The 22395-nt window shown below is 28.7% G+C and overlaps 3 protein-coding genes across 3 annotated transcripts in view; 1 reads left to right on the forward strand and 2 right to left on the reverse strand.

The window, feature by feature from the left end:
* Positions 1-22395, reverse strand: part of LOC119677656 (ERI1 exoribonuclease 2-like) — a 327184-nt gene that overhangs the window by 53554 nt on the left and 251235 nt on the right. The window lies entirely within an intron of this gene.
* LOC119677658 (regulator of gene activity-like) lies at positions 3835-7298 on the forward strand. Its single transcript, XM_038089106.1, has 2 exons — positions 3835-4256; positions 6127-7298. The coding sequence occupies exon 2, from the start codon at positions 6149-6151 to the stop codon at positions 7175-7177; it is 1029 nt and encodes a 342-aa protein (XP_037945034.1). The 5' UTR covers positions 3835-4256; positions 6127-6148; the 3' UTR covers positions 7178-7298.
* LOC119677652 lies at positions 13497-15344 on the reverse strand. The gene is made up of 2 exons (XM_038089099.1): positions 15031-15344; positions 13497-14969 (listed from the first exon to the last, which is right to left on the reverse strand). The coding sequence occupies exons 1-2, from the start codon at positions 15275-15277 to the stop codon at positions 13570-13572; spliced, it is 1647 nt and encodes a 548-aa protein (XP_037945027.1). The 5' UTR covers positions 15278-15344; the 3' UTR covers positions 13497-13569.

The raw sequence follows: 22395 nt of genomic DNA on the forward strand, positions 1-22395 counted from the left end.
AATCATTAATCGTCATATGTGCGTTGACAGTAAGAAGAGAATAATATTTATCAGGATAACTGAACATACCTAAAACTAACTAAAAATGGACCTATCCTAATAAGTGCGAGTAAATAGGCAGATTAGTTTACTGAAGCAAAGTCACTAGTTCCGAATTATTAGAAACTAACTAAATTTAAAAACTATTTTGTTAATGCTACTATATAAAATATATTTGCCATATCCTTTAAACTTATATGAACATTTCTTAAATATTTGCAGAAACTTCTTTCAAAGTTTAATATAATTTCGATCACTGCTAAGTACAGTTCTCTTAATGTTGTTGACCATAATTCTTTTTCAACTCAGCACATATAATAAATTTTCTTTTTCATTTGTTACCTCATATCTCATACTATCTGACAAATGTGTCTTTAAGTTAATAGGTCTTGCATGTGAACACAAAAGATCCATTAAATACGAAATTGCCATTGATGCAATCCCAAACTCAATTAGTCGGACTCATGCACACATCAACAACCTTAATTTACACTTTACAGAAATTTTGCACACAGTTTTTGGCATTTTTCTTGAGTGTATCCTTTACACTTCAATTAATTAATTTCTCATTAACCTTATTTGCTGCAAATGTACCTGATGTAATTAGTTCAGTCCTTTCATACTTGCATTGATTGAGTGGGAAAGGAGAATGTAACTTCATGTGTGACAAAATAATTACGATTTTCGATTAGAACTGAACATACTCATATGTATGAGTTCATATGAGTACGAATAGTTGATGTAGTCCGATACAAAGTAGTATTATTGAGAACATAAAATGAAATCCATTTAATTATTTTGATAAATTGAACTCTTAAACCTTGTTAACAATGAGAGAGAGAAGTTTGAGAAGAAAACTACTTAGTTAGGCATTTTATAGACCAAAAGATTTATAGACTTTGATTAAAAAGGCATCTTATTTGTAAGTAATGAATACTAGTTTTAATAAAATTTATCAGCAAGGTTTCCAATAGTAGTGAACTACAATAACAAAAATTATTTTAATATTCTATTTGATTAAATTTTCGGCTATGTCGAATATTGCCAAATATTTTCATGGTCTTGAAAATATTTCTTATATTAAATTGTTCGTAAATAATTTTTTGAGACTGCAATTACCAAGGGTTGAACACGTACCCCGCCAAAATTTATGCTCAAAGTGAGTGTTCATTAGTCAACTGACAAAGATGTACTTGACTTATATGTTCGAACTTGAAGTTTTGTTAATTTTTTTTGAAAGTTCAATAACAAATTTACGTATTGAGTTATATTGGAACGAAATCATAAACCAGCTAAAGAGTAATTGAATTAATTAATCATAGTTATTTTTTAATTGTTCAATTTGGATACTATTCTTTTTAGTCAAACAAAAATTCAATTAATTAAAATTTTACAGTTTTTTGTTGTTGTCTGTACTAAATACAATAGTTGCTATTAAGAAAGCTATAGCAGTCAGAACTGACGTAAAAAATCTTCAATTAAATTTAACAAAAGATTTTCACACAAAAAAATTGGTACTTAAAGTTTTAATTATTGAAGATTTCTAGAATTAATTTGTATACAATTAATTAATTAGACCCTGCCACTTCCGACAACCATATCTGATCAGAACTCGTCCCTGTTTCACCGATGGTATAATACAGAGACAGGTAACTGTTAAAGCTACGTATGTTGTATTATATGATGAAGACAATACGTCCTTCCCTGTTCGCTGTTAAAACGTGCAGGGGTCGGAGACGTTAAGTTATTGTAAAAGCCACCTACAGTTTCAGACAGAATAGTATAGACACATGTTATTATTAAAGCTACGTGTGTTATACTCCGTGCTTGTCTTGATTAAATCAGTACAAATGTAGTAATATATAACATAGTATGTTATATATTTTATTTAAACTTTTTTATAATTATTTTATATTATATTATTTTATATTATAATTATTATATACTATTATAATTATATTATTAGGTACATTTTGTAATTTATGAATAAGAATATTTAAAAATAAGTATAAGTATAAAAATAAAAAAAAAAGGTTTATCTTATATACCGATATTCTATGTTTACAGTTTACACTTAACGAATTGCGCAATTAAAACCAAGTGTTTACACTATGGCAATGAGTTTAATGTACAAGTAAACAAAACAAAAAATGACATATAGTGTCAAATATAGCGAAGATATGGAGTTTGAAATTGCATTATAAATATTATTTAATTAAATTGAATGTAATTTCTGGTGGCAAAACTTAGTTTAATTCCAAAAAGTTTATTATTTCCATTTTTTTATTTAACATTTTTAAAAATTTTGCTTGAAATTTGCTTTTCAATAGAATTTGTCAATATATTATTCCTTGTTTTTTCAAAACTTACATATATGACTTACATATATGACATATATGATATGATCATGTTGAACTATTTCCAGGCCACACTATAAAATTGAAGTCATTTCGAAAATATCCAGTTAATCAAAAAATGTGCATTTAAAGAAGTGGATTTAAATGTCCCTTATTAAGAAGCATTTTATATATCTGAAGATAAGCGATATATTGCTTTTGAAAAGACTTCATCAGTACAAATGAAGTGTATCATTTAAACAATTACATTCCTTCACCCGTATTTTTGAAACTAAACTCTAAAATTAATTATTAAAACTAATTTTAATTTTAAAAATTATTCAAAAATAATTCGGAATTTATTCGTTTAGGTGTCTTTTATGAATAATTTTCATTGCTCTATTTGTTCCAATTTGACTTCATCAGCACAAATGAAGTGTATTGACTATTTAATATGTCCCGGTAGAACGAAAAGACATTCATTTTATGATTTAAAAATGGCTCATATATGAAGAAAGCTCAAAAATGTAAAGAAATTTAATTAATTATTTTCAAACTATTATTTACAGATTTTTATATAGGTTCTCATTGCAAAATATAATACTATATTCAGACAGACCTTAATTTCGCAAAAAGCTTAATTTCATCTTCGTGTCAACGAAATGAAATTATTTTTTGCATACAAAATTCAGTTTTAAGGTTAGAACGAAATTAAAAAAAAGTGCCTTAATTTCATTGAAACGAAGTCAAATTTAAGGGAAATTTTAAATGCAACTATGCAAAAGATAAGTTTTAAGCAAAAGCTAAGTTAAGAGACAGAAAAATTTACTTTTTTTTAAAAACAGCTGACTTTAATAAAATCAGTAAAAAATTTTGAATGTAGCGCAAATTCTTAAATTTGAATATTTTTTTTATTTTATAATTTTGCTGTAACTGTTAATAATTTAAAATTGAGTGAAAAATAATAATTCACATATCTGAAATCCACTAAAGCCAATAAAACTACTGAATGCCATTCTTTATAGTTAAAATAATTACCTTTAAAATTTCCCAGGTACAAATGGTGTTTGGTGTTTCTATTTGTAAACAAAAAACATATGATCTCCTTAATTTGGGACAGTATGAACACTTTCCAAATTAACTTAATTTCATTTTTAGGAATTTAAGGATATTTTACTGAATGAACATAATGTAACTAATTATTTACGCATATATATATAATATATAATCAGTTGTGAATATGCTTTAGAAACGATAATATAAACATAGTTAATATTAATTTTTTTTTTGTCTGAAAGTCTTTATATTATTTATTTAATATGAATAATTTTTCGTAGACATTTGTTTATTATTAATTACTTTAATTTTCAAAATTATTAAGTTACCAAGTTTTCTGTAATATTAATTTTTATAATTACATGAATATTTATTTTGATATTGATATATATACAAGTATAAATCTGTACTTTGTATCATCCATTTTCGAATGCTTTTGTCAAAAGTTTTTGGACGCTCTTTGACAGGCGTCAAAGACAACTGTTTTGACAATCTCACTTCCTGTGAAAGCAGTTCTTGTTAATATCCGTAAGAAGGCGAGCAAGTTCGTAAATTTCTTTGAAAGGGAGAAGAAGTGTTGAAAAAAGTCGTGAAAAATCTTAAAATTGTGCATATAATTTAATTCAATAATTAAAGAATTCTTAATTAGAGTATTCTTCCTTTGCGAAGATTAAAATTGTTTTTTTGGAAATTGTCTACATTTCGGAATATTTCATATCACGCTTTATTAGCAAATTTTACTCGTATTCCGAGGTTCAAAATTTGCGACTGTAGCCATCATAAAAATTAATAAAAAAATTTTGAAATTCACATTATTTCCATCAGGTGAGTTATTTGTATAATTTTATAATATTGAACTATAAAACTCTAATATTATTTATTTTTTTTTATATTATTATACTCGAATTAGTATAATAATATAATATTGAAATTGTCAAAGTGCGTGAAAACGTAGAGATAGTAAATCTATATCCTATTAAAGTCAAGCCCACTAAACCGCGCAAGTATCATGCTCACATACACACATAATTAAAACATAATAAGTGTGTGTATGTAATAAGTAATAAAAAGTGGGTTATTGTTAGTTCCAAAATTTTTATTAAAATAGGGATAAAACGTAAAGAAATATGGACGCTGTGTTATATTGCGTCCGTGAAGTGTTATAATTTTCACATTTTTCGACTCGATTACAATTTCTGGGGCGTGTGATATATTTCATGTTAATATTAAAACTTAAAAATATTTTTAAATAGTTTTATAAATAAATAAAATAGCATAAAATATTTTTAAGCAGTACTCCTATACTCCTATATTGTGCAATAAAAATTTGCTCAATGTATCAATATACATATATCGAAATCATATTTGTGCTTTCTTTATGCACTTTTTTTACATAAAATATTATATGCTGAAATAAGAAACAAAAATCAAAAGAAAAGCAAAATTTCAGGTTAAATCAGCATTGCCAAGCACAAACAAATTTCTTATACAAAGTTTATAAGAAATTTTGCAAGATAATATGATTATCAATTAAATTTAACTAAAAATAAGCAAACAATATATAAAAAACATTGATTTTTTAAAATGCAAATCTTTTAAGAATATTATGAAGTAAATTTAATTTAATTGGATTATAAATTTGGAATATTTTCAATAGTACCAACATATCTTCGAATACCACCAACATATATTGGTTTTACATTAAAATAAAATTGACTCAATAGCTCGAAAAAGAACTAAAATATAAAATAAGTTTTCGTTAAAAATAATAATTACTCCTGACTTTTTAAAAAATAAAAATAAAAAGTTTTTAAATGTATGAAACATATAATACTATGAAATCAATGATGTCGCTATTGTACATACATTAAGACCGAAAAGTTTTCGGAAATTCTCATTTAAAATTCGCGCGCTGTATATTTTCCGATATTTTAAGTTTATGTAGTTTGGCAGCACTGTCCTTAATTACTATGCCAAAAATGAGCGCGATCTGTCAGACAGTTCGTTTACGGCAGCTGTTGAAACCAGTTCACCTCAGTAGGGCGTTGCGAAAAAAACAATGGAAAAAAATATTGAACAAAGAGTTTGCATCAAATTTTGTGTTTCGAACGAAATTTCGTGTGCAGAATCGTTGCGAATGCTACAAAAGGCTTATGGGGAATCAGTTTTATCGAAAACTCAAGTTTATGAGTGGTACAAAGCCTTCCAGGACGGTCGTACGACCGTCGAAGACATTTCGCAACGCACTACTGAGGTGAACTGGTTTCAACAGCTGCCGTAAACGAACTGTCTGACAGATCGAGCTCATTTTTGGCATAGTAATTAAGGACAGTGCTGCCAAACTACATAAACTTAAAATATCGAAAAATATACAGCGCGCGAATTTTAAATGAGAATTTCCGAAAACTTTTCAGTCTTAATGTATAATGTACCAGAAAAATAGATTTTATAACCACTAATTTTATATAGAACGCTCTTCCCTTTTTTACTTTCTTTAAAAATTATGGCACAAAATTGCATTTTTCTTTTAAATTCTAAAAATAACTTTCATTATATAAACAATAATAATAATAAAACCATTATCCTTAACATTTAATATCAACTATTAATGACATAAGCTATTATGTCAAATTATTAGACTTTTTTCAATTTTATTCAACATTATTTTTTTTTAATCAATAATTCAACTTTTTAGGTTTAAAAAAGTACACTTTGAAATGAATCCATCACGTCAACAACATGAAGATGAAGACCTTACCGGCGACAGTAACCAACCTCTTGAAGGTTCGGTAAAACCCGTGCCTAACCTATTAGATTACACTGATTATCCAACATTATCGGCTTCCCTAACACGTTCAAATCGTAAACAAAAGGAGTCAGAAAATATCGCTGACACCTCCAAAGCTAAAATTTCGGAACCAGTAACATCAGATGCAGATTTTGATTTGTGTCAACTTTTGGCAAATATTTCATTATCTTCCAATCAACAGTCAAACGGTGTAGATGAAAAAGTTGCTGAAGAAATTCGTCCATTCTCACCATATCTGAAACAATTTATGTATGTTCCTGATGATGAAAAAACGTATAAAAGAAAAATAGACAAAAAAACTGCCTCTCCAAATCTATCAAATGAGACTCAAACTAATGCAAGTCCACCTACAGCAGTAGACATAGAAGGTAATATATATAATATGCCAAGTAGTGTTTTAAATGACGGATACGGCCTAATGGGCCTGCAATCAATATTTGAACGCGGTAAACGTAATCTTTTATCCATACATATTACCGGTATGAATCTCTACGAGCTTGGTATAGATGTATGTTCTGCAGATCCAGTGTTACCATATTTTGGTGGTGCTTTGGATTTTAATTTTGATGGTAATACAAAAACATCTTATGATCGACTGGTTTACAAATTACCAAACTTTGTAAACAAAAAGTTGCCAAAATTTAATGTTAGAAATATGTCTCAAGATTTATTGTTTTATATATTCTTTACTAACACTAACGAAGTTATGCAAATAAAAGCTGCTATGGAATTGTTCGATAGAGGTTGGAGATATCATCGTTACATGAAAAAGTGGTTACAATTGTTACCAAATGGAAATTATGATTATTACGGATCAAGAATTATCGGCCGGTTTCAAATATTTGAAAACAAGGATTGGAAAATTCTGGTACAATATAAAGTATTAAATTTCAACGATCTTTTGGAGCGAGACACTGCAAGTGATAACGAAATTTAATCAGAAAATTATGAATTTGCAAAAAAAAAATAACATTTCGTATATTTAATAATAATTAATATATTTTTTATAGTCATTTGTGTAATCGAAATACTTTTGATATTGTCCGTTTAAAAATGTTAAATTTATATAACTTTTATTTTAATATAATATTTTTTGCATCTCAAAGGGACGATTTCATAATTATAATTTAAGTCTTAAAACTGAGTTAAGCATGGATTAAGTCAGCAAAGTTAATGACTTAAGCATTACTTAAGTCAATTTTAAGACTTAAGTTACGAATGTGAAATATGCCATTAATAGAAAAGAAATGATGGATTTATTGTAAAAGTATTGCATATATGTATTAAGGAAATACCTAATACATACTAGTAGTTACACAAGACCGACTAAATTTAGTTTCAAGTAATATCAAATAGTTCCTTCATTTAATTAAATTTAAATTAAAAACACGTTTACTATTTATAACATCGGCTCAAGCATCTGAAGTATTTCGAAATATTCAAAAAAATTTTTAAATAATTAATATTTATTTTTTTCACTAATTTTAATTTGTAAAAAAAACTGTTTGATTATTATTTTATCATTCATTATATTTTAAAAGTGTCCCAACAACAAAAAAATAAAAAAGAAAATCGCATATGAAAACTAAAACCAAAGCAAAAGTCAAAGTGAAGCTTATAAGCAGACGCCAGCAGACACTGTACAGTGCATTGCAACGCTGTTGGCTTCAAGCAAGTTTAAGAATCTGTACACGGTTTGACAGTGTCTTTTTATAAGTTTTACTACACGAATAAATTATAGAAGAAGCATATTGTTTTTTTTAAAAGCAATGTGTTGTGTTCTGCATAAACGTCCAGTATTATTTTTTGCAATTTGTGCATTGTGTATAGTGTAAAGTGTGAGCGAGAAAGCGCAATGTTTTTGTTGTATTAAATCGTACTTTTTGTTCACTTTTAATTAGACCAATATATATGAAACTTTACCACACACATACATATATGCTTTGCAGTAAAAAAATACTAATGCATAGAGATTGAATTTTTGTTGTTGGAATATTAATAGTAAAGTTTTTTATTTTAGTATTTTTTGTTTTTCTGAATGATATTTAACAGTAAATTGTTTTGTGCTTATATATTTTGTTGTTGCTAACGTTTAACAGTAAAGCCTTTCAGAAAGCTTAAAATTTAAATTCTCAATAAAAACGAAATCAGACAGTTTTTTATATAAAAAAAAGATTTAATGTAAAATAATTTAATGAAATTATTTTGATTAAAATTACCTTCAAATAAAATATTGCTGTAATTATTTTGTATAATTTTTTTAACTTTTGATTTTATTTAGGATATTTTTGCAAAACAGAATTTTTATATATTTTTTTCAACTTTTAATTTAATTTAGTATATTTTTTCACATAATTATTTTTGGCTTGACAATATAATTCAATGTTAAAAATAAGAAATGTTATATTTCATATTTACTTTTCTCACAATTTTATGAAAACATTTCAGTAGCAAGACACTTTTATACTTTATTAATATTCTATTTACTGCATTATTTATTATTTTTGCAAAGTAATTTTATTAACTAAAAAATAAAAAGAAGTCTTTGGGCGTTTCGTACTTATACACTCACGTTCAATCAGACTTTAAATTGATTTATAACTAATTCACTTCAACAGACTTTTGCGCAAAAATTATTTGCTCACACTGGTTTTGTTTGATACAATTATCACCCATTCAATTCTTGAGATGGAATATGTATGATGACGTCATCATTATCAGTACATCAGAAATCGTAGCAGTTGAAATGGTTGCTTCGAACATGTCAAGTGTGCTTTTGTCTTCAACATAAAACATATCAACAAACAACAAATAATCAAATAATAAATTTATTGTTTTTGCACAAAATCATTTTATGTTTCGCACACTTAAGATCATTATGTTATACGCAGCTTTTGTTTGCCTTAATTGTTCTAAAATTCAAAGCTCATTGTGCTTTTAGCTGACTACTCGAGCTGGCTACCATGAAATCAAAGGGAGTCAGTTTTTTTTTTATCGTTTGGAAAATCTGTCATAAGGCTACTAAAAATCATAAGCTGGAAAATCTATCATAACTTTGTAAGTCAACACAAATGAGCGCTTAAGCTAATAAAACATTGACCAATAAACTAAAAAAATCAAGATTAAAAACAAAATAAATAAAATAAAATTATCAAAAATAATTTGTTTTTCTGTGTATGGCCCTTTTACTACGCATATAGAACCTCCGTCTTGGTATATAGAACAGGACTAACAGGACATTGGATTATAGGACGGCATAAAACAAGGCCTGATCTGTCGAATCTACTATATTATGTTTATCGGCACTCTAAGAGAAAATACTGAGGCACCTATTATATCTGTATCTACGATATCTCGGTTGGCATGGTCTAATTTAGACAAGAAACGAACTAGTCGGCTACTTCAACTAAGGCGGAACCTGCTCAGCATGCTATAGACTGAGTATATCCTACAATGACTTTTGTCGAGGTTATGGCTCTGAGGATGAGGAGCAGACCGTGGTTCATCTCATGTGTCACTGCCCTTCTTTAGCTAGAAGAAGATCAAAAATCTTCGGACCCCCCTTTCTCACTGATCTGACTGAGCTATCACCCTATAATGGTATAGACCTGACTAAGTTTATATAACTGTCAGGTTGATTTTCCTTTACTTAATGTGGGAGTCGTTACTTTTTCCGGGGTATACTGATTTAAATCTATGTACGTACCAATGCTACGCCTATGGTACCGTAATGTGCCATTATTTGAGCTCAAGTGGAATTTTTAAAAACAATGCTAAAATGACAAACAATGACAACTTTGTTTTTCCAATATCTTGTTTCTGTCAAGCAAAAGTTTTTAATATTTAATTACATAAACAATAATGCAAGATCATTTATATAATCGTTATCACGGAAGCGATAGGATAAGGGAATAAATCCTCCCCATTAATAAACAAATTTCTTTGAAAATTTTTATCATTTTTCTGTGGTCATGCTTTATTTATTTTACTCTTGGCTCCTTTTCTACGTTGACAATTCAATTGAAAGATAATATACTGCAAACAGCAAGGACGGTATTTCATGGATTTTAACAATTAACAATTCCAGACTAAGAGAGACGGGCTCTATATGGTGTTTCAGTAAAGAAATCAGTGCACTATCCCTTCTTTTTCATTTTCTATTACATTCTTGGCACAATCCTTATTATTCCATTGTCTCATACCTATTTGTAAGTATGGCTATTTCATTCCTACATTGCACTGTATCATTGCATCAAAAGCCACTGCTCATCGAACTTTAAACTCTGAACTCAGATGAAGACTATTTTACACTTTATAAATGACCCCATACTTTTACCATAGTTTGCTTTAAAGTGACTTTTCATTTTAACTTATATTTCAAACAATTTTATCTCTTGAATAACTTCAATTAAAAATGCAATATAAAGGTAAAAATTATAAAGTATATGAACTTCATTACAGTTGGTTAAGTGTTGCAATTCCTTAACTAAATTTGTTCACTCTTGAAAGTTATAAACAATTGAAGTACTGTGATATCTCAACATCATCAGCATAACTCATTTTTCCAAGTGGCCTCTATTTCTTCCTTCTGCAAACACAAACTTCTGGTGCCTTGGCTATGTTTTATTGTAACCCACTTTAGTTTTATATCTAGCATTGAAAGTTTGGTCCAACTACCATAAAAACGATACTGTAAAAAGAAAACATTATAAACTAGCTAAAAACATAATTTAAACTTTTGCTTTGTGGTAATTAAAAAGTTTTAAAATTTTCTTTTTGTTTTATTGCCATTGAGTACAGCACTTTGCTTTTCTATCTAGAATTTTACTATTTTGCTTTCATGGCCAATAATGTTGGAGCGCAGTTTTCCTTGTTCCATGAAGTACGCAAAACACTTAAAGACAGCGAGAAGTCATTCTGGAAATTTAAAGATGTAGACATTTTGTATTTTGTAAAAAAAAAAAAAACAGACCAAATAAGTGAAAGCAAAAGAAAGTGCGTAGAAATTGTTGTTAAAACTTTGTCTAACATAGCAAGTAACCTTAAGAAGGGAAATGTTAAAAAGTTATCAGCAGGACACGCACATTTCTACACTTAATAAGGAATCTTTTGTAAGTATTTGTTTGTGTGTGTGTGTTTGTAATTATGTACATACATTTTGATAATAAATTAATATTTCCAGTCAAACGAAAATGGTTATTGTTGCCAAACTTGTACCAAAAAACCAAGGTAACCACAAGCCAAGCCGCTGTTTCAACCCACAAACAGTGGTCTGGTAACCAGTCGGTTGGGTTTATTTTTCCTTAACTAGCTTCTCTGTTATGTTCATTGTCGTGGTACTCGTACATATTGTTTTTGTCATGGAACAAAAGCCGTTCCCACTGCAAAGAATTATTAACTGCACTTCACAACTACTGATACACTCGCACTCACACTCCCACACACTCACAATCACACAGTTATGCATACATATAAATATGTGCACTTATACAACTGTAATGATGTGTATATCCTTTGAACATATTTCTTTGAAAATTTTTACCATTTTTCTCAGGACTTGATTTATTTATTTTACTTAAGCGAAATTTATTTGAAAATGGTTACTTTATACGTATATAGTAAACAGCACACGTTTTCCCGCACTAAAGAAAAACTAGAGAAATAGCAAATGCTGCAGTTAACTTTATCCTTTTTTCTTGGTCCTTGGTCCTTTTTATTGTTTGAACATTGTGCAAAAAATTACTTAAGCCTGATTAGCAAGTGAAGATAATTTCTTAAGTTTTAATAGAAATTTTTTAATAAAAAGTGCATAATTTTTTACTTATTTTATTGCGGTAAGTGTCTTATTTAAAATATGATATTTAAATTATAATTAAGATTTTTAAATCGAGATTTTGAGTCATTGTTATTTTGAATCGAAATTTGAAACAAAAAGTTCATTATTAAATTTATTATAAATTTTTATATATAATAAATTATATATTTTTATATATAATAAATTTATAAAAAAAAAACTTTTTTTTGATTTAAACGTCGTTATTAATTATCTTCAATAATTAATATTTTGATAAAACCCTTAGCCTCATCACAATTTTTATTAAGTATACTAAACTCATGCTAAATCACTTCATTACGGGTCTTATTTAGCATACTAAATGCGTACAAAAGTGCTTTACAACAGTTTTTATTTAGCATAGTAAACTCGTACTAAATTGCATCATCTCAATATTTATATAACATACTAAACTCCTGCTAAATTGCATAATTACAGTTTTCATTTAGCATACTAAACTCATACTAAATTGCTTCAACCTAATTTTTATTTTGCATTATAAACTCGTACTAAATTACTAAAGTGTGAAACTATTAAATTGACAAATAGCAACATCGTGAGTACACGTTTTCTGTGCAAGCTATGATATTGCATAGTTTACTAGATACTCCTAGGACAAACACATTTATCCATGTAGTATTCATTACGCTGCTTGTGGTACTACTGAGTTTCATTCCATAAACTCTCTGGTACATTCATCTAGCGGTGCGTAAAAAAAAGATGTAACAAGATTATCTCTAAATTTATCTTGAAAATTTGATTTTGAGTTACTAGTGATTGTTATAACTATAAAAGATGAATCGCAATTACAGTTCCGTTAATTTTGGGAGTTTGCGTCAAGGGTAATGCATATCCTTGCCATAAAAAGCAACATGGAAGGTTCTATTAAGTAATAGATTATGATGGATTTTAGTGAGAAAGTGTGACTATTTCAACAAGACATCATCATCGCAAAAATGCTTTAAAGCCATTTGTAAATAAACATTTCGATGAGATAGATGGACCATTTCATCATAATTCTACACAGTTACCCAAATTACATGTTAACCATATATGGCTGACACACTGTTTTTTATTATGCTATATATAATTCGCACAAGGGCCTCTACGGCCATTTCTTTAAGAATCCATAAGATTACAGTCGTGTAACGTGCAACTTTGAAGTGATTTCGAAAACTCTAATTGTTTCCATTTATTTTTCTTTTGGTTCGAATACAATTAAATTTCGAATAAGAAATTTATAGATTTTTTGGAACCACAGTTTCAGTTCAATTTAGTTTCCCTTCGTATAATATATTTTGAGATACTATAATGATGCTTATTATAATCATGTTACTACAAAAATAAAAGTATTATCATTTTGCTTATGTTAATATGAAATATATTCTGGAAATTTTTTCTAAAAAATATAGTACATAACTTTTATTACAATTAGTTCTTTTTGTTCGAAAGTATCAACTATTGGTTTAAATAGAAGTGATCTAGTCACGAATATCTTATTTTGTATATGCGAAGGCACCGACCATTGCTTTTAACAAAAATAGCATCGACCACAAGTTCATTGTTCCAATCAATTTTAAAAGTAGACCCTCTGATTCAAATAAGTTTTCTTTGTTAACTGATATTGTTTCAACTTCCTTGCATTTCAAAACTGAATCTTTTGGCAAAGTTGCAGGACATACATTTTTTTTCAATTCAGACTTATTTGTCTTATTCATGCAAATACTTTTATTTACCAGCATATTTTTTTCAGATAAACTAGACATCATAGGGGGCTTAACTTTCAGGCACCTTTGTGGTGTCTCGCCACGCAACATACGAGTTATGTCAGCATATCTATCTACGGTACCAGCAAAAAAATGGACAGGTCTAGCAAGTAAGGTGTTTTCCACTTGCACCTTTAGTTGCTTTGGTTTAAGCTCTATGTTAAGAAGCACTCTTTGGCTGCCTTTCGTTCCAAGTAACCGCTTATCAACGTTCAAATTTTTAACCATAGAACTAAAATATTTTGCCAAATATTGAGGTCCAATTTCTGCTCTGAAACTACGAGCAAGTGTTGCGTTACAACCCTTTCCAGTTCGGTCTATAGACCAATAAGGAAGTCCAGTTACTGCTTTTAAACTACAAGGAAGTGTTGCGCTACGAACCTCAAGTTTTCCTGAAGTTGAAAGTAATTCATGGTGCACTGCTGACTTATCTTGGATTTGTAATCTCTGATTATTATGGAGATATTTGAAAATATTTAATATGAGATGATTTAGACTGCTTTGCTCAACATTACTATTTATCATTCCATCTGTAAAACAAATATTTTCTGACATGCTAGCTTTAAGACTTACAGAAAACATTTCTGTTAAGCTATCATTAAAATTATTTGTAATAGTGAAAGTAAATTGAATACATTCTTCATCAAATTTGTTACCAAAATCGCATGACTTTTCACAAAAAATTGATAGCGCATTTTTATTTGTTGGAAATTGGTATTCATTAGTTGCAAATTCAGCAAATGGTATTAGATTATCATTCTTCTTCTTAACCATATCATCATTATAACAAAAGCTGGGTTCATAAGTGTCTTTTTCTTCAAAAAGTAGGATTTTATGGCTACCCGTCTTCTTTTGGTCACCCTCTCCTTTGTTCTCACACATATTGGATGGAATAAATGTATCGCGCTTTGTCATCGTGGCTTTTCGAAAAGAATAAGACATACGCCTTAATACATCTACATCATCGTGAGCTGAAATTTCATAACTACAAAGAGATCCTTTATCGCTATGGCCAAAAATACTTGACGAATTATGCTTTCCTCTAAACAATTTGTTTAAAGTAACATTTTCATATCTCGTGTCTTCATTGTCGAACACAAAAATGAATGAATGGAACTTAGATGGAACATCTATGAAATAAATGTTAATATTTTTCTCTAAATTTAATTTAATTTTTATATAGGATAATACCTGACATATTAAATTTTATTTCTGTTTTCAAAGCATCTGAATCGGACTTTCTTTCAACAGGTTTTTTGAATGGCAAGATTGCTTTTTTCACTTCTCTCGAAGCTGTGAATTGTTTAGTACACTTTTTGAAGGACAACTTTTTTATAAAGTAACCTTCACCACTTGAGATGACGAGCCTCACAGCCAATAGAGAGGAGTATTTATTTTCATGATCGTCTAGTATTGTTGATGCTGCATATTGATCCATTCTTAAATAGATTTTTATATTGCCTAATTAGTTTTTTCGGTACATTTAATTTTGAATTAATTTTACAAGCCAAACTTTTGAATTTTTATACGGATTTTTGTAACGTAGTATAAAATAAAAAATATTATATGAAATAAAATATTTTGATAATCAAGTTTTAAAAGTTTTGAACTCAATCATTTTGAAAGCCTACTTTTCTATATTTTGATATTTTTAACAAATTTTGATGAAAGAAATGCAATTCTGAAATTTTTAAAAATATGTCATCGTTGTTTTTGAACTAAATATTGCATGTACGTAGGTATCTGGTCAATAAAAAACTGGAACAAAAGCTTCCATCAGATATTTTGTACTACAACATTTCACTTTACACATTAAAGTTAAAATATCCCTCATTGATCATATTTCAATATCAAACAGACAGGGGCTCCTGCGTTCATATTCTTTCTTAGTCCACTTAACGATTAGTGCCCAACGTACGATGAAACTACAGTCGCTAGTTAGTTTTACCGCAGTCATATAATATGGAATATAGTACATTAGTCATATATATGAAAGTAAAAGAAAATCAAAAAAATATGGGATGTACTAATGGAAAATTGAATATTTAGCTAAACCCAAATGGCAAACGATGGATTTATACTGGTTGAACTTAAAAAAGATGATATAATATCCACAAAATATAATTTTATTATATACAATAACAAATTAAGTTTGTTAATTAATTAATTTAATTAAAATTTTTTTTTTTTTATGAAAAAAATACTTTTTAAAATACAAATCTAAAAATCTTAGTTTAAATAAAATGGATATATGAGCTGACATATAGCAGTTTCCGACACTTGCAAATATATATACGTCCTCAACATTTATTGGTTTAAATATCCGTAAATAACTGTGGACTACGAGTATTAGCAATTGAGTAAGTCAATGAAAAAATAATATTTAAATCATACTAAGCATGGATATAATGGATATAAATCAATCCATTATTATTATTACTGCTACTCCATCCAGCATATTCTCCAGATTTAGTCCCCTGCGATTATTTTCTGTTTCCAAACCTAAAGAAATAGCTGTGCGGTAAGAAATTTGAGCCGAATGAAGAAGTCATTACCGAAACAAACGCGTATTTTGAAGGTTTTGAGAAAACCTATTATTTGGAGGGAATAAGAAAATCATAAAAACGCTGGGCGAAATATATTGAGCTAAAAGATGATTATGTAGAAAAATAAAATGTTTATTTGCCGAAAAAAATTTGTTTTATTCAAAAAGTCGCTGACTTATCAAACCGTATATAGGACAGTGGTTTCCCTAAAAATAAATTCGAAGTAATATTTAAAAACGTAAAGCAAACCAAAATCCATATTCCCCAAACCAAATGTAATTGGCCATTACGCAGATATGACGTTGGACATATGACGTTTCAGACTATCTTTTGGAGAAGAAGAAGATGGAGTGTAATACTTTGAATAACCTAAATAGTCAAATTTAGTTGTTATGTGATAGAACAACAGATATTAACTATTATTATTACTTTAGTTGAACGACTTTTTTTGCTTTTGAAGGCATTTTTGTCGTAGCCCGAAAGAGCCATTTTTACTGTGCCCCCGTGACACTCTACATAACATGACCCTAAGAATTCACTTTGCTAGTTTATTGTCAAGTTCTTCTGTAACTTGACAAGTTTCTCATCCGGACCACTTTTTTCGGGACCACAAAGACCATATATATTTATTTTGAATCACTTGCATTTTGCAAACATATTTAAAAAGTTTTTCGTATTGTCGACTCTATGTTCGAATACTCGTAATTTTGAATGAAATTTTTTTTTAAACTCTATATATAGTTAGCTTTTTGCTTAATTAATTTTACATTGTTTCCTGGTCAATTAAAAACGATTAACGGCTTTTGAATCTTAACGAGAAAATGCGCTTTGACACGTGTTCCAAATTTATGCTGAAAGCATTGAAATCCATGGCATGGTTAATAAACCGCTTACCGCATGTCAAATAAAACAAAATATAGATTTAAATATTTACAAATTAAAATGCATAATTAACTTTTTTATACTTCTCCGTAACGAGTGTTTATAGTGTATATAATCAGCTTTGTACAATGTTTTATATGAAGGGATACTCAAAACTAAAGCCACAATGCGGTTTATTGAACTATAAATAAAATTCCAACTAAACGCTCCGGTCCGCTCGACTCCTAGGAATGATATGTATATCAGTATAGGCGCAGATAAAAAACTGAATGTATCTGAACTGAATGCTGTAGAGAATGAAAATGCTAATCATTGTAGCGTTTAATTTAATTTACTTAATACACATATGAAACGAGATGTCAAAAAAAATGAATTATTTTTTGTGTCAAATAATTTAAATGTATGTTATCCTGTTTTAAATAAATAATTCAATTTGAGATACGTGTGTTCCACATAACCCAATACAAATGATACTTAATTATGTAAATTTAAATGAAATATTAAATTATTCCACAGCCATTGTGCATTTTTTATTTGATTTTTTTTTTTTATTGTATATTTTTAATGAATTGCTTTAAGTCAATCTTAAACAATATTGCACAATTTTAACAATTAAAAACAAAATTAACAATTAAAACCAAAATTAACAATTAAAAAGTTTACGCTTAACTGTCAAACGCAAAGACTGGAGACTGGATGGACCCACGTCAATATTAATGACGATTTTTTAATATTATTTTTTTGCTTATTAATTCTTGAAAGTTTGTCCTCCTGCACTGCGGCACTGTGGCAATTGAAGTCACATAGAAAAGTGGAAGAAGAAGGCAGTGGAGAAATGTACAGAAGTCCTTCAAGTTCATTTTAATTGGATTAAATTATATAAAAGGTATATTAATGAAATACATACTTTTATAATGAGGACGCACAACAGATGCAAAAATAATTTAATTAATAATAAAACAACTTATTTGCACTAATTGACTTTTTATGTATATTTATTTAATTATTCTCTTAAAATATGCATTTTAGCATCAATATTAATAAATAGTTGTAAAATAACTTAGTCAAGAGGGAATATGCAAATCATACTACGAAGACTTAGAAGAAAGAGTGATTGATATAAATTAATTTTTAATATTGACACCCAGAACAGCTATAATAAACCCGTGTTCAAAAGTATAAGAAATGTTAGTGGTCCCCTTAAAAATGTATCTAAAGAAATTTTTAAAAATGTATAGAGAGTCCATAGTATAATATAATGCTTGCCAAAATGCTCACCACCTCCAACTATATGCGATTAAAGTTTAGCAAAGGTGTAGGCATGTAATATTTTAGCCAGTCAATTACAGCAGAAACAGATGAATTATAACATGACAAGCTTTTTATTTAATCATTAGTAAAAGAGATTAAATAAAACTACTTATTGAACTCATAACCTTAAAGTGGAATGACATTCGTTTTGCTCTTCTGTTTTTGGATTTAAAATTGACACCTTAGTAAAATGGGCTCCATTACTTCATTTCGATTATTACGTTCATAACAGAGATCTAACTATTATCTAGTAACTTGTATTTAGATTACGTTAGGCTAATATATACGAGTAGTAGGAGATAAGATCTAGGTTTCAATGTGCAATTAAAATAGTTTTAAAAGAGCTTTTGACAGTTTCAATCGCATACTAATATAACATATGCTATGTAGAAGTAGTAGACTGGCAAAAATCCTAAACCTAATTAAACAGCTGATATCAAATACAAGGTTGTACCAAAAAACCAGCTATTTCAATCTTTTCAAGTAGAAATGGAAGTGCGCCAGTTATGTATCTGATCAAACAACCTATTTATATTTCTTTTAAACGAGATACAAAGCAAAGTTCTCAATAATATTAGAGGTTGATTTTGGTATTCGGAAATCGCTTTTGAAAGAGTTCCTAAAATCGGTTTTCAATAACAATAAGGTATATTGTCTAATATCTTGACGGTAAATTAGAATAGATTAAAATTAAGTACCATATTAAGCCCTTTCTGCTACAACTAACTCCTAAAGTAAAGAGAGACAATTTTGAAAAAGCTAGCCTTATCAGATGAAGATTAAACTTCCAGTCTATATGGTAAAGACCTTCCCTAAATGTGATAACGTGCTAGATCGATAAAAAAGATGTGAAATCAGAGGTCGAATCTCTTTTGTTTGTTACATGTATCGCTACAAAGCCTCGTTTTGTGTTTGAGTTATTAAAAGCAACTAACTCTTTATTTAGTAGTTTACACAATAACTACTTAAAACTGAAATATACACTTAAGTTCCACACCTTTAAGTTAATATAATTTAAGTTAACTTGTTATTTCAAATATGACAAAATCAATCAGTTAACTCTTCTGATGAAGACTAAAACGTCCCCTGTTAAGGATTTCATAAAGTCAGACGGATATAGGAAATTACGACATAATATTCTCTTCCAAGCTCTGAACAAAGCTGAACGGTTACATGGAATATAATTCGTTGACCTCCGAACAGAATCAACATTCTGTCTTCTCGGTTAAACCAATTTTGGTAATATGGTAATGTAGAGCGTGGTAACCTATCAGATCATCTGCGAACCAGCGAACGATCTCAGCTCTGTTTTACTGAAGAGTATTGTTCTACTATGGTAAGAACGAACCAGATGAAGAACAAACATTCTAGTTTGGTTGTTAGACAGATCACCTTTTAGAATTTTTGCTGTTCTATAAGTGCTTGTTGTTTTCAAACTCTATTTTAACCGTCTGGCACAAGAAGACAAAAAAAACCTAGGTGACGGTTTAACTCAAAAATGTACGCCCTTGCTCTCTGTCTTAGATAAATCTAGCTCACTAAGGTACTAAGTCAATTTTTTTCCTCTCTCCCCTGATTACTGGAATAAAGTTTTCACAATGCTGTGGAAATCTTCTCCATTCATTTCTAAGAGGTGGTTTAGTGGGTTCAAGTCTCACACGGTGGTTTTCGATGCATCCACCTACTTTTAAAAACAAAAAAAAAATTATTGCATTAAAGCTCAATTTGATTTAGTTGCTTTTCATTATTCACTTACTTCATTTAATTTGCTGTGTGAACAAACATGGAATCTGAATACACGCCTTTCGTTAGAAACCTTAAATTTGTTTTGTGAAGATCATATTAGTTGTAGACCAACTTCTTTCTTGAATTTAAAAACAACACAATTTTGAAAATTACTACTCCAAGCTTGATCAACTCAAATTACTCCAACCTTGATCAACTCAAATTACTTCAATCTTGATCAACTTAAGTACAGGCGTTGGCTCATGGATTTAACAAGTGAGTCTATGCTTCAAATTGGGCAGGGTTTAAAGCTTGGGAGTTGCTCAGTAAAATTTTTGTATGGGCAATTAAACCAAAGAGTCTTTTCAAAGAGGACTGATGATGAAGATTTGATAATATTTGAAACATTTGTACGAATAACTAATAATAATAATTTATTATAATTATATAATATTATTTATTATTATAAGAATAGTAATTTATTTAATAAATTTTTAATTTTATATTATATTTATATTGAAATAAATAGTGGTAAATAAATTTCTTTTCTATTTTTGTATATATACTCGTATTAAATTAATTACCAACATTAATGACTAATATCTGTATAGACTTATAATCCATGACTTAAAAGCTTAACAAATTTTAAGCTAATTGCTAACACTAATGACTAATGTCTGTAAAGAATAAAAATCCTTGATTTTCAATCTCAACAACTGAAGCCTGCAGTACAATGAACTCAATAATCGAAGAAGAATACTTAACAAGCTGCGCTGTAAATAACAGCAAAATACACTTCACTCGCACACCCCATCTTCTCACAAATCAAAATTCTTTATAAAATTTTCGCATAATGGAGCTCAATCATACCAATATAGGAATATGTACTTCAATATTCTCTAGAATCTTATTTGCACACTGAATGAAGTCGAAACCGCCCCACAATTACATTACAAGATTACGAGTATATATATACGCACTACGTACAAACGTCTATTCGTATGAAATTATTATCCTTACCTCTTTTTTGCGGCGGTTGTATCGAGGGCGATGGTATACATTGTACGACCATCAGTGATGAAATTGCTATCCATATCCAGAGGCAATATATCCATGAGTTGTATTTGAGTGCATCTGAAGCTGATATATATTTTGTATTTAGCAGAATTCTTTTTGTTTTCGTAATTACATTTTGAGCAGTTGTTGTATTTGTAACTTGTTTACGTTTTAACGTTGGAATTGTTGCTGATTCGGATACAATTGCCGTAGCAGCAGCAGTAACAGCAATAGCAACATCTCGAGTTGTTACTGCTGTTGCAGTCAATGGTTCTGCTTTTAATGTTGCCACTACGCTTAAAGGTATGTCCGCCAATAAAGTTGAATATTCTGCCTTGTTCCCTTCGTTGTTGCCAGCATCCATTGCTGCAGCTGCTGCTGCTGCTGATGTTGCCGGACGACGATATTTTATATGTTTGCGCGTATTATCCTTAACAGTTGTGTAATAATTTTTTAAGGATTTAATGCCTGCAGCATTTGTGATTTTTGCTAATGTTGATGTTGCTGTTGCTGCCCCTACTCCTGCTCTTGCTGCTGCTGTTGTTGTTGATATTGTTGTTATTTTTGCTATATTTGTTGCTGACATTTTATTACATATGTTCTTTTTGTACATTTTTATATAATTTTATTGTTATTTTATTTTTTGTTTATTATTGTTAAGTTCGCTTTACTCACGTCATTTAATTACATTTAATAAAAATTTTCCTTTTTAACAGATTTAAATAAATTTATTGATGTATTATAATAATTATTTTAAAAATATGTATTTTTATTTTATTTTAGTGTAAGTTTCCTTTCGACTTTTTAGCAATATAACATATTTATAGTTTTGAGAAACACTTGTTGGAAAATAATAATTATTAATAATATTTTGATATTATAAATAAATTAATTGCAATTATAAATAACTATTAATATTATTAAATTTTTCACATAACGAAAATCAATGTATTAAAAGATACATATATATTGCACATATACATTAAGACTGAAAAGTTTTCGGAAATTCTCATTTAAAATTCGCGCGCTGTATATT

Source organism: Teleopsis dalmanni, chromosome 2 (assembly GCF_002237135.1).
Source record: "Teleopsis dalmanni isolate 2A chromosome 2, ASM223713v2, whole genome shotgun sequence".
Classification (NCBI taxonomy): Eukaryota; Metazoa; Arthropoda; class Insecta; order Diptera; family Diopsidae; genus Teleopsis; species Teleopsis dalmanni.

Coding starts and splice junctions, on each gene's coding strand:
- LOC119677658 (XM_038089106.1), top strand. CDS start 6,149: ATGAATCCATCACGTCAACAACATGAAGATGAAGACCTTACCGGCGAC.
- LOC119677652 (XM_038089099.1), bottom strand. CDS start 15,277: ATGGATCAATATGCAGCATCAACAATACTAGACGATCATGAAAATAAA. Junction 14,970..15,030: donor AATAAAATTTAATATGTCAG/GTATTATCCTAT, acceptor TTTATTTCATAG/ATGTTCCATCTAAGTTCCAT.